The sequence below is a fragment of the Vombatus ursinus genome, unplaced genomic scaffold (genome assembly GCF_900497805.2).
Source record: "Vombatus ursinus unplaced genomic scaffold, bare-nosed wombat genome assembly UNPS02014811.1, whole genome shotgun sequence".
Taxonomy (NCBI): domain Eukaryota; kingdom Metazoa; phylum Chordata; class Mammalia; order Diprotodontia; family Vombatidae; genus Vombatus; species Vombatus ursinus.
The window spans coordinates 13,980,577-13,993,611 of NW_020954589.1; the positions used below are offsets into that span (position 1 = coordinate 13,980,577).

Sequence of the window (13,035 nt, forward strand, 5' to 3'; positions counted from 1 at the left end):
ATCAATGGAGACTATTCAGTAAAACAGTCATCATCATTTATGTCACAGAAAATATTCCTCTCATAAGTAATTTTCTTTGTGTATCTACACTATGCCTTGTGATTCTTCTGACAATATTTTAAATATACTGTAGGAAAGTGTCAGAAGCAGTGGGCTGAGCCTTGAAGGAAGAAAAGGATTCTAAGGGCAGAGGTGGTAAGGGAGAGCATTCCAGTCATGAGGTACAGCCTGCGCAAAGGGATGGACATGAGAGATGACATGTTATGTACAGGGAATAGCTAATAGGTCATTCCGACCAGGGGGCAGCTAGATGGTGCGAGAGATAGAGCGCTGGCCTTGGAGGCAGGAGGACTTGCATTCCAATCCAGCCTCAGATACTTACAAGCTGTGTGACCCTGGGCAAGTCTCTTAACCCTGTTTGACTCAGTTTCCTCATCTGTAAAATGAGCTGGAGAAGGAAATGGCAAAGCGCTCCAGTATCTTTGCCAAGAAAACTCCAAATGGGGTCACAAAGAGTCACACATGACTGAAACGAAATGACCAATCAATAAATTGGAGAATCTACAGAGGAAGGCAATCAGAATGGCGAAGGGCCTTAAGCCCATGCCATGTAAGGATCAATTGAAAGAATGGGAGATGGCTAGCCTGGAGAACACAAGTCTCAAGGGGAAATGATAGCTGTTTTCAAATATGTTGAAGGACTGTCGTGGGGAGGAGAGGTTAGCCCTGTTCAATCTGGCCCCAGAAGACAGAAGTTGCAGAACAGTCAATTTAGACTTACTGTCAAGGAGAAACTTCCTAATAATTTTTTGCGGTTGTTTGTTTAGTGGTTTCAGTCATGTCCAGCTCCTCGCAATCCCATTTGGGGTTTTCTGGTCAAAGATACTGGAGCAATTTGCCATTTCCGTCTCTAGCTCATTTGACAGATGAGGAAACTGAGGCAGACGGGGTTAAGTGACTTGCCCAGGGTCACACAGCTAGTAAGTGTCTGAGGTTGGATTTGAACTCAGTCAGAGGAGTCTTTCTGACTCTGGGCCCCGCGCTCTATGCACTACGGTGTCACCTAGCTGCCTTCCTAACAATTAGACCCATCCAAAAATGGAATGGGGTGCTTCCAGAGGTGGTGGAGCTCCTGCCCGCCGGAGGTTTTCAAGCAGAAGCTGTTTGATCATTTGTCAGGTATCTCACACATGAATTGGACTTTCCCTTCCCCTTCAAATTCCGTTAAGTACGGGGGCTGGGCCAGCGATCTGTAAGACCTCTCAGAGCCTGACTGGGAAATGGGGACAGGCTTAATCTAAAGCAGCATGTGCAGATCCTAGGGCCAGTGGGACCCACAGGGTGAGATCTCCTTCCGTCCTGACCAGGCTCCTCCTACTCTGACCATCACTGCGGGGAGGGGGTCAGGGATCCTTCCTCTTTCCTCACGTCTGAAGGCAGGAGCAGGACTGCTTGTTGCCCGGCAAGGACGGGCTCACTTCCTGAACGCCTTAGCCAGCCGGCAGGACAGTAGGGCTGCTGTTAGGTTTGGAGGCTGGAAGCCTCACCTTCATTTCTGTGCGGCAGAGCGTAGGGGAGAGGCGCCTGGCGCCCTGCAGGATGGAGAGAGAAGGAGACAGCTTGGTGAAGGTGTTTAACCTGCTGACTGTGATGGAAGACAGCAGGTATGGCTTGGGGAGACTGCCGTATGAAGAGGCTGTGCTAGCAGATAGAGGCTGGGCTGGAGCCTGGCGATGACAGCAGGAGGGCCACTGCTATGGGGGATGGGACACCTTTTTAGTACCTTCAGAATTAATAGGAGCAACCTATCAGATTTAGATCTAGAAAGGACCTCAGAGGTCATCTAGTCTAACCCCAGATGGGGGAAGAAACTGAAGCCCAGAGAAAGGAAGCGACTTTGCCTAAGGTCCCACAGATTAGTGTCAGAGGCAGGACTTGAACCCAGGTCCTCTGACTACAGAACCAAGGCTTCTTCCACTGGATCATGCTGTCTCAGTCCTTGGCCCCTTCACTGTGGTCCTCTCATCTCTTAGGAACCTTAGGCTACAATTAGATATCAAATCCATCCAAATTCCAAATTCCAAAAATGTTCCTACTAACTGCTGACTTTACGCCCATTTTCCCCCCTGCGTGGTGCCTCACTCTGTCTTACGGTTCTCAGCAAACATGTTTCATCCTGTCCTGGTGCAGTGTAGGGACCTGGAGGTTCAGGAAAACAGACTTAGGGAATAATAGTAGTTATGTAAGAAAGAGACTCTGTGTATGTGTGAGTGTGTTCTGAAATGTAAGTGTATATATGAGATGCAAAGGGGCGGCCAGGTGGCACAGTGGACAGAGTGCCAGCCTGGAGGCAGGAGGACTTGAGTTCAAATCCAGCCTCAGACACTTACTAGCTGTATGACCCTGGACAAGTCACTTCACCCTGTTTGCCTCAGTTTCTTCATCTGTAAAATGAACTGGAAAAGGAAATGGCAAACCACTCTAGTATCTTTGCCAAGAAAACCCCAAAACGGGATCACAGAGAGTTGGATGCGACCAAAACGACTTAAGGAGAACAGTAATATACGATACACATGCATATAATATGGGGGTTATGTGTATGAATGTATATTAAACATGGATATGTGTTTGTGTACTATATATATGCTCATGCATCTGGAAACTACTTAAGTAGGAGTCTGGTCTGTGAAAAGTTGGTATGGGGTTGTACAGCTCTCCCTGACTGAACTGTAACCTCACCTCTTACTCCCCCTCGCCTCCTTCTTCCTGTTTCCTTGGCTCTCCAATCTTGTCTTCTTCTGTCCTCCAGATCACTGCCTGGCTCCCAAAATGTCTCCCTCCTCCTCTCCCCACATTCCCACATACTCAGCTGGCATCATGCCTAATTGTAACCTCTTCCCATGTGTTCATCTTCTCATTCTTGAACTTCAGCTTTGAGTGGGTGGGGTGGGTCGAGACAGTGGACAGGGATTGGCCCTGCAGACAGATAAGATGGGGTACTACGTGGCAACTCCTGGAAATATGGCATTGCATAGTTCATATGTTTGGGGTGGTATTGGGGTTCTAGCTTGAACCTCTGGCTCCTGATGGTGTGAATGAATGAATAAATGAAAAGACATTTATTAAGTACCTACTATGTGCCACATACTCTGATACAGACAGAAAAATAAGACAGTCTGTTCTCTAAAGGAGCTCACATTCTAATGGGAGGAGGCAATGCATATAGGAGGGCTCTGCTACAGGGTAGATGGAAAGGCCTGTTAGTTCAGCAGCAAGGTGGGTGGTGAGACTGGAGGTTCTTGAGAGTACTTCAGCAGGGCAGATGGCAAGGGCCTGAAATCCAGAGGGTTCAGTGGCAAGACAGATGGTGAGGGCCGGCAGTATGGAGGACATGGCAACAGGGCATATGGACCTACATTCCCCAGCTTGGCAACTCTGTCCTCTCTCAGCAGCTGCAGTGCCCATCACCCATCCTGGAAGCTTAGGAGAGTTTACCTCAGGACAAAGCATCCTTAACATTCTACTTGTATATGCTGTATGAATGACATTCATTCTTTGATTTATTAAAAAAAAAATTTGCTGGGTACCCACTTTATGTTAGGTGCTATGAAGCATATAGAAATGAATAATACATCATCCCTGTCCACAAGGAGCCTATAATCTAGTGAGAAAGATACTAGAGCATGTACCCAAATAGCTATAATATTAGGCAGTATAAGTGTGGAATGAGTGAGGACTGAAAAAGATCTTCACAAGTCAAGATTAATCAGATGAATTTTGACAAAGATACAAGTTTTGTACTTGGTTTCAAAAAAATCATTTTCACAATGACATGACAAGGGAGTTGTAGTTAGACAACTTGTGTGTGTGTGTGTGTAAAAAGAACTGGACATTTTAATGACATACAAACTTAATTTGGGTCAATGATGTAACATGGCCACTGAGAAAGCTAAAGCTATGTTGGGATGCATAAAGAGCAATGAGGTATCCAGAATATAGAGGGGCTGTATCAGGAGCATTCCTTTTGGTTTGGGCTATCACGTTTTAGGAAGGACATTGACAAACTGGAAAGTGTGTAGAGGAGGGTCCCCAGGATGGCGAGAGGACTGGAGATGAAGCCATCTGAGGACTGACAGAAGGAATTCGGTATCTTTGATCTGCAGAACAAAAGACTCAGGGAACGTGATGGCTGTTTTCAAGAGTCCCAAGGGCCGTCTCATGGAAGGGGCCTTAGGCTCATCCATCTTGGCTCCAGAAGGCAGAACTAGGAACCATAGGAGGAAGATGCTGACAGAAGATTTAGGTTAGATAAAGGGGAAAACTTCCTCAAATGAATGCTGCATAGAAGAAGAATGGTCTTCCTCAGTGGGTTTCCCATAACTAGAGGTCTTCAGGCATGAGAACTGAGTAAACAGTTTGTCAGAGATATCTAGAGGGGATTGCTGTTTGAGGCACAGATTTGGGGAGGAAATTTATCTATTTACTAAAAATATTTATTTATTAATAAACAAGCATTTATTAAGAGCCAAGCGCTGTGCTCTCAGCACTTTACAAACGCCTTGTTTGATCTTCACAACAACCCTGTGAGGTAGGTTCTAATATCCCCATTTTATAATTGAGGAAGCCAAGGCGAACGAAAGTGAAGTGATTTGACCAGGGTCATACAACTTGTAATTGTTTGAGGCTGGATTTGAACCTGTGTCTTCCTGACTCTAGCCCAGCACTCTATCCACTGAGCCACCTAGTTGTTCCTTCATAGGAGCATATCTTCATAAATATCAAGCTGGAAAGGGTCTTTAAAGGTCATCTATGAAGGAAGTGGCAGACCACTGCAGTATCTTTGCCAAGAAAACCCCAAAAAGGGGTCACAAAGAGTTGAATGCAGCTGAAAACAACTTAACGTCCACAATCGGAATTCCAATCCATTCATTTTACAGATGAGGTCCTAGAGAGCTGAAGTGGATTGCCAACACCACAGACACAGTAAGGGGCAGAGCCAGGATTTTCCCCCAGGTCCTCTGAGTCCAAATCCATCGATCTTTCCACTGTACCACTGTACCGCTGTACCAACTCTAAGAGCCCTCCAATTCTTTTTTTTTTTTTTTTTTAGGCAATTTGGGTTAAGTGACTTGCCTAGGGTCACACAACTAGTGTCAAGTGTTTGGTCTGAGGCTGGATTTGAACTCGGGTCCTCCTGACTTCAGACCTGCTCCATCCACTGAGCCACCTAGCTGCCCCTAGAGCCTTCCAATTCTAAAAAATGTCTATTCAGGGGACAGGATGCATATCCCAGCTGAGGTTATAGATGAGGAGCTGGAAGAGACCTTAGAGGTCATGGGGTCCAACCCTTTAGTTTATACAAGGTTGCTGTTGTTTGTCTTTCATTCTTGAAGAGGGCCAATGACATCAGCAGGATAATGTCTTGACTTGCTAGTAAATTGGATTTAAGTGAGGCAGAGCTGTGCAAAGTCATCAGCCTCACTCTCTCCTCCAGCGTCGTTGGAGTCCAGCGGCAAGATGTAGGTCAAGACAACTGGGGATGGCTCTGGATCTAATGGGAGACCTCGGCCTCATCAAGCTAAGATCTTTCCCGGGTCTCAGTTGGTCTGAGACAACACCCATTCGGTGATTCAAGGCTAGGTAAGAATTGAGTCAAAAGAGGGCCTAGTTTACCGACCCAAAAGAATCAATCTGGAAGGGAGAGACCCTCCGGGTTTAAGCTAGAGGGGTTAAACGACCTCCCTAAGGTCACACAGGTAGGAAGCGGCAGAGCTGGCATATTTGCCAGTGAATCCAATTCTAATGGGTACACCACCTCTTTTGCAGGGGTGGGAGTAGATGACCTCCAAGGTCCCTCCCAGCTTTAAATCCAGGTTCTCGTGACAACTCTTATAATCCCCGACCCACCCCAATTCTCTTCAGTACTTAGGGCACTGGGGTTATTCCCTCCGTACTGCATCATCATCCCGCCCTTGGCGAGCCCCCATCGCCAGGTGCCCGTTAACCGCGTCTGTGTCTCCTCTCACAAACCTGTTGGAATTGGAGTCATCCATCAGGACGACCCTCTGTAGGTAGAACGCACTCCCTGAGGTGTCGGGGTGGGGAGGGCAGTAGAGGTGGGGTGGAGAAGTGCTTCCTGACTCTTTTTGGGGGGAGGGGATCTTCCTTAGGGGATCTACAACTATTTGTGCTCAGTAGCTCTTGGCTTCTCGAGGGCAGGGGTAGCATCAAGAGGAAACAGAAGCTCTACTGGGGTTTTTTGGGGGGAGAAATGCAGAAGCAGAAACCGAGACAAAATATAGAACAGAAAACAGTTACAGTGTTTCTGGACACAGCCAACAGAACTCTCATCCTGCTGGAAGAGCTGTGGTCAGAGGCAAGAAGGATGGGTCATAACTTTAGAGCTGAAAGGGACACAAGAGGTTATCTAGTCCAATTCCCTTATTTTACAGATGAGGAAACAGGCCCAGAGAGGCCTTGCCCTAACATGACATGGATGGTAAATGGCAGTGCTAGGATTTGAATCCAAGCCTTCAGGCTCCAAATCCAGGGCTCCAGTCATCAAGGAGTGTGGGGTAGTGGAAAGATTCAAGAGAACCTAGAGGCAGTGTAATGCTAGTGTGGTAGGAAGAGCATTGGACTGCAGTCAGAAAACTTAGACTGTAATCTCAGCTCTGTCCCTAACTTGCTAATATCCTCATTTTACAGTTGAGGAAACCGAGGCAGACAATGTTAAGTGACTTGCACAAGGTCACACAACTGGTGAGTGTCTGAGGCTGGATTTGAACCTAGGTCTTCCTGATTCTAGGCCCAGTACTCTATGCATTTGCTGTGTGTTCTTGAGGAAGTTAGGACTCAGTTACCCCCTCCTCAAAAGGAGGGTGTTGGATTAGATGAGCCCTAGAATGCTTCCCAGCTCCAAATGCTAGTCCCAGCTCCTTCACTTACTTGTAATCTTGGCTAAGTCACTTCTCTTCTACAAAACTCAGTTTCCTCTTCTGTAGAAAGTCAAATCAGTTAACACTTAAAAAAATTATTTCCGGCTCTCCACTGGAAGGGCAAATATGGAAGCTGTAGCTTAAATACTTTGTCCACATAATGAGAAGATGGGACTTATTGGAAAAGATCCTGATGTTGGGAAAGATTGAAGGCAAAAGGAAAAGGGAATGGCAGAAGATGAGATGGATAGGTAGCATCCTGGCAGCAAAGAATGCGAGCTTAGACAGACTTTAGGAGATAGCGGAGGATGGAAGGATGACATGAGTGAACACCGAACAACAAGGATTTACCTTGAAGGGTTGCTGGGAAACTCAAGACGGGTGATGCCTGTGGAGAAGCTTTGGAAAGTATAAGGGACTACAAGTGAGAGGGAAAGGGCAAATGAACATGAAATTCAGGGGAAAGAGGAAGTGTTCCGGGAGTGTGGAGAGGGGGATTGGGATGCGGGGAGGGAAAGGAGGAGCAAGGGAGCTGGGGCCTACTGAGCAGCCAGCTGAGATGGCTAACAGATTGTTTCACAGGTAAACACACAGGTAACACCATTTGTGGGGTAGGGCTCCTAACACTAACAAGTGTTATAGCACAGGTGCGCTTTTTCATCCGGTCAGACAGGAAGACAGGAATGGAGTCATAATAAGGGGTTGAATAAGCTTGCTTTACTCTAATCTAATATTCTTAAAAGAGGTTGATAATGGGAGCACCAACTCCTACAACATTCCCTAATCACACTTCTCACAGTGGCGGGTGAGAATGGTAGGAGTTACTGTTGAGGTTTAGAGATTTAGGGGTGGGGGCAGCTAGGTGGCATAGTGGATAGAGCACCGGCCCTGGAGTCAGGAGGACCTGAGTTCAAATTTGGCCTCAAATTTGAACATTCACTAGCTGTGTGGCTTAACCGCAATTGCCTCACCAAAAAAAACCCACAAAAAAACCAAGAGATTTAGGGGTGCTGGGACCCCAAAATCATGACACACAGGTCCCACCTGAACGAATTTGACCCAAGCCCTCTTTCAGCTGAAGACAAGGTTTATTAGAACATCGATCACAGTGGGTGAGATTTAAAGAATCCACCATATTGGCCAGACTCTTAAGGAATCTAAGTATTTGTATCTCTAATGCAAGAGGGTCAGATCTTAGGAATCTCAGCACCTTCATGGAGGTCAGATGGACCTTATATACAGAAAGACTGTGGGAGGGATCTAGGAGTGGCCAAGTGATCTGGGGTGATTGGAGGAGGGGCCTATAGAGGATCTGGATGGGAGTGGCCAGTAAGGTGGGGTGACTGTGAGGTAATTGAACCCAGGGACCAGGACCATGTGGCTAAGGGAGAGTCTAGATAGGATTAAGGGTGGGAAGTGGCAGGGGACCTAGAAGTAAGACAGTGGAGGGCTAGGCTAGGTTAAGGGTAATAGAGAATTGGGAGATTGGGTTTAGGGGATAATGAAAGGCCAGTTGTTAGGATTATAGCCTCAGGCTGAATTCCAGAGATTTGGCCATGTGGGAAAGTCCAGGTGATGAGGATGGGAGCTAGACCTCAAAAAGAAAAACCCTGGACTTTCCCACATGGCTTAATCTCTGGCGGTCCCCTGAGGCTATAGTCCCATCAACTGGCCTTTCATTGTGACTATGCCCAATCTCTGTTACCCTTAAAGTAGCTTGGCCCTCCATTGTCTTACTTCCTTGTGCCCCCCCCCCAGTCATTTCCCACCCTTAATCCTGTCGAGGCTCCATTCTCCCTTGGCCACCCCTGGAGTTCTATTACCTCAGACTACTTGGCCACTCCTAGATCCCTCCCATAGTCTTTCTGTATATAAGGTCCATCTTGTCTCTATTAAGATGCTCAGATTCCTAAAATCTAGCCACTGCTCAAATTCTTAGAATCTAGATAATACTTGCAGACTCCTAGATTCCTTAAGACTTTGGCTAATATGGTGAATCTTCAATAAACCTTATTTTTGGCTGAAAGAAGGCTTGGGTCAAATTCTTTCAGGCAGGACCCGTGTGTTGTGATTTTGGGATTCCAGCACCCCTAACCTCTAGACCTCATCATATGGTTCCCTGACCGGGAATCAAACCTGGGCCACTAGACCACCAGGGAGGTAAGACAATGGAGGGCCAGGCTTTGTTAAAGGTAATAGAGATTGGGCATAGCCACAATGAAAGGCCAGTTGATGGGATTATAGCCTCAGGGGAACACCAGAGATTAGGCCATGTGGGAAAATTTAGGGCTTTTCCTTTTTGGGGTTTAGCTCCCATCTTCATCACAAGGCTTTTCCTTTTAGGGGTTCAGATCCCATTCCCATCATTAAGACTCCTACTGGTCCCCTAAACCTCAAAGGGGCTGGTTGAGGCAAACACAGATTCTCCCCAAGCCTTGATGGGGGCCAATCAAGGCAGGCACATGCATTCCTCTATGCATTACCCAAATCCCCAAAATGGGTTCCCCACTTACTGACCAGTGCCCACTTGCTTTATAGGGCAATAGACAAAGAAGGCATCTTGCCAACATTAAGGTCACAGGTTAATTTAAGCAATATCATCATGACTTAGCGCAGCGCAGGCCTTTATTATGTCATCCCTATATCTCAATTGTGACTGCAAGGGGGAGATGTTTTCAACCATAATTCATGGGAAATATCCAGGATCCTGGAACTATTATCTAAAAAGGATTAACAAAATCTTCCTTACTCAGATGTAAGGCCTGAAAGGACCTTGGATCCAGAGAAGATAGCCCCAGGGAAGATGTCCTGGTCTTAAACTGTCTATAGATAGAGATAGGGATTAGATCTGTGGTTTTATTGGAAAGGTGGGCCTCCCAGATGAGGAAACTCCTACTACCGATGCAGGTTTCACCTTCTTGACAATTTACAGAGGGTAGCCCAGAGCAATGACAAATTAAATGATTTGCTCTGTATCAAGGGGCGGGGGGGGGGGGGGATCTGTCAGAGATGGGATTTGTACTCAAGTCAGTGTGGGGTGTGGAAACAGCATTTTTGTTGTTGTTCAGTTGTTTTTCAGTTGAGTCTGACTCTTTGTGACCCTTCTTGGGATTTTCTTGGCAAAGATACTGGAGGGTTTTGGCATTTCCTTCTCCAGCTCATTTTACAGATAAGGAAACTGAGGCAAAGAGGCATTTCCTTTTCCAGCTCATTTTACAGATAAGGAAACTGAGACAAAGAGGGTTGCCCAGGATCCCACAGATAATGCCTAAGGTCAGATTTGTACTCAGCTCTTTCTGACTCCAGGCCCAGCACTCTATCCACTGAGCCATCTAGCTGCCTCTTCCAAACCCATAGTCTGCTACAAAGAAGGGAGGTATATTTTATTTTTATTTTCTTTTTTTCATTATGAATTTAACAAACATCAACCAACAAGAACATTTCAATACACAAAGAAAAACAGAAAAGAACTGTATGTGAAGCTCTGAACTTCTATTAGTCTGGGTTGTTTTTTAAAAATGCATGTCATATTTAGCTCAATAGTAACAAAACCGCCCTTGCCTGTGTCGGTTTCTCAATTTCCATGCTCTTTTGCGTATTTAAAAACAAAAACAAAACATTTATTTTGACAATGTTTTCTTCCTCTTGGTCTTTTGTTTTTTGTATCACAATTACTGACACCCCCTCACACCCACACCCACATACCCACACACCCACACATATATATTCTTTCTCTCTCCTTCACACTTCCCCTTCTGCCCTCTTCCGCCCCCCCCCAAATACAAACCTTCTTTCAGAACACAGTCAATTCAACCAACAGACACAGTGGCCATATTGAAAAACGTGTCTCTGGTCCTTCAGAAGGTGCATTTTGCCACCCCTGGTGCCAAGCTCAATCGTCATAATTACAGTGCTCCAATGCATTTTTGTAGCTGTTAGTGCTTTTTCCGTTTACATGTATTCATAGTGTCTAATGCTTCTATGGTTCTTTTTATTTCATTTTTCATCAGTCTTCTAATGGGTTTTGGGATGCCTTGAGAAGGGTTGGGATCCCACTCCGTGGAGATGGTCAAACAGATTCTGAATGATCACTTGTGCATACAGTAGCAAGAATTCCTTTTTCTGTGTGTTTATAAGGTACAGGAGTGTGTTGATTAATGTTTAACAACTGGCTCTCTGAAAAATACAAATGAAACTCATTGGAAATTCAACAATTGGCTTCAGTACACCTCTGGGCACACACATATGCATATACACACACATATATGTACATCCCTGGGTACTCATAATACATACTGGCTGGTATAAACATACATATACATATATGCATACGTGTATATACAAATGTATTATCTAAATACCTATATATTTAGATAATATGATCATATCTCTCCATGATTTATCCACATCATATCTATCCATGCCACTTGTGAACTGTTTCCATACATAAAATATTTAAATTATAAATATAATTTAAATAATTACATATAATATTATTATATAACATAAAATATAGTATATTATATATAATATAGTATAATATATAAAATATATTTATATATACATATAATATAAAATAAATATTTAAATATGTTTGATACATACTATATTATTATCTATTATCTATTATCTATAATTATAAATATAACATATAAATATGATTTATTTAAAAATTATAAATATAATTTAAATAATTATATGTTATATTGTATACAATATAATATATAAAATATATTTATATATACATATAATATATAAAATAAATATTTAAATATGTTTGATGCATACTATATTATTGTCTATTATCTATAATATATAAATATGACATAAATGTTATTTATTTAAACATTATAAATATAATTTAAATAATTATATATTATATAATATAATTATATAATTACATATTATAATTATATAAATATATATTATAAATACTTAAATATGTTTGCTACATACTATATTATTATCTATAATATATAAATATAACATATTTTATATATGGAAGCAGTTCACAAGTCGCATGGATAGACATGACTTAGTCTGGCCTATGTTTGTGGAAAGTGAGAGGACCATGTTCACACTGATATCTGGGATATCAGCCAGATATCTGGGAGGAAGAAAGCGCAGGCAAAGTTCAGGACCAACAAGGCTGGGAAATCTCTTCTCCAATCTCCCAGATAGCTTTACAACTAGAATGATATCTATGCGCCACCCATCAAATATTTCTGATGTAGAGGGAGGATAGATTCAGGACAAAAGCTGCTTCTCTGGTCACTCTTAAGGGGGGAGGGAGGTAGCCCTTAGTCTATACTCACCAACTTGGCCTCTTCCCACCAAATACTGGTTACGCTAAGGACCATTATAAATAGTGACTAGAGATTAAACCCATTTACCAAACACAAATCAGAAAAATCCCATAGATTAAAATACACAACGCACACACACTCACACTCACACACAAATATACAGACAGACAGACAAAAATATGCCAGAGTAATCAACTCTCCAGCTGGAAGAGCTCTCAGCTCAAACCGGGAGAATTATCTGGAGGTGGGATGGAAATCGTCTCTCATTGTCTATGGAGTTGCGGGCTGTGGAGATCAAGGAACGTGATAGGGCCAACTCCCACGTATGCCCTTGGTTCAGAGGGTTCCAGTCTGATTTCTCTCAGTCTCTCTCTCTCTCTCTCTCTCTCTCTCTCTCTCTCTCTCTCTCACTCTCTCTCTCTTTCTCTCTCTTTTCTCCATCCCCTCTCCTCTCCTTTCTCTCTTTCCTTTCTCTCTCCTCTCACTCTCCTGTCTCTTTCTCCCCTCTCTCCTTTCTCTTTCTTTCTCTCTCTCCCCTCTCCTTTCTCTCTCTCTTTGTCTCTCTCTGTCTCTCTGTTCTTTTTCTGTTTCTTTCACTTTATCTCCTTTCTTTTCTCTCTCTGTCTCTGTCTGTCTGTCTGTCTCTCTCTCTCTCACACACACAAATTGTATATGAAGACATATACAGTGTAAATAGAAGGTAATTTCAGAGGAAAGACCCTAGTCATGGAGGTGGAGGGAGAGGAGAAGAACTGGGAAAGGCCTGCAGAAGGAAGGGAGTCTTAAAGGAG

General features: G+C 44.0%; 1 protein-coding gene across 5 annotated transcripts in view; it reads left to right on the forward strand.

Annotated features, from left to right (window-relative positions):
* Window positions 1–1,441: 1,441 nt before the first annotated feature.
* Window positions 1,442–13,035, forward strand: part of FGD2 (FYVE, RhoGEF and PH domain containing 2) — a 50,248-nt gene continuing 38,654 nt past the window's right edge. For all 5 annotated transcript variants that reach the window (XM_027876522.1, XM_027876523.1, XM_027876521.1 and 2 more), the window contains exon 1: window positions 1,442–1,664. In XM_027876522.1, the coding sequence (XP_027732323.1) occupies window positions 1,600–1,664 (65 nt within the window). In that variant the 5' untranslated portion in view covers window positions 1,442–1,599. The remainder of the gene's footprint in view (window positions 1,665–13,035) is intronic.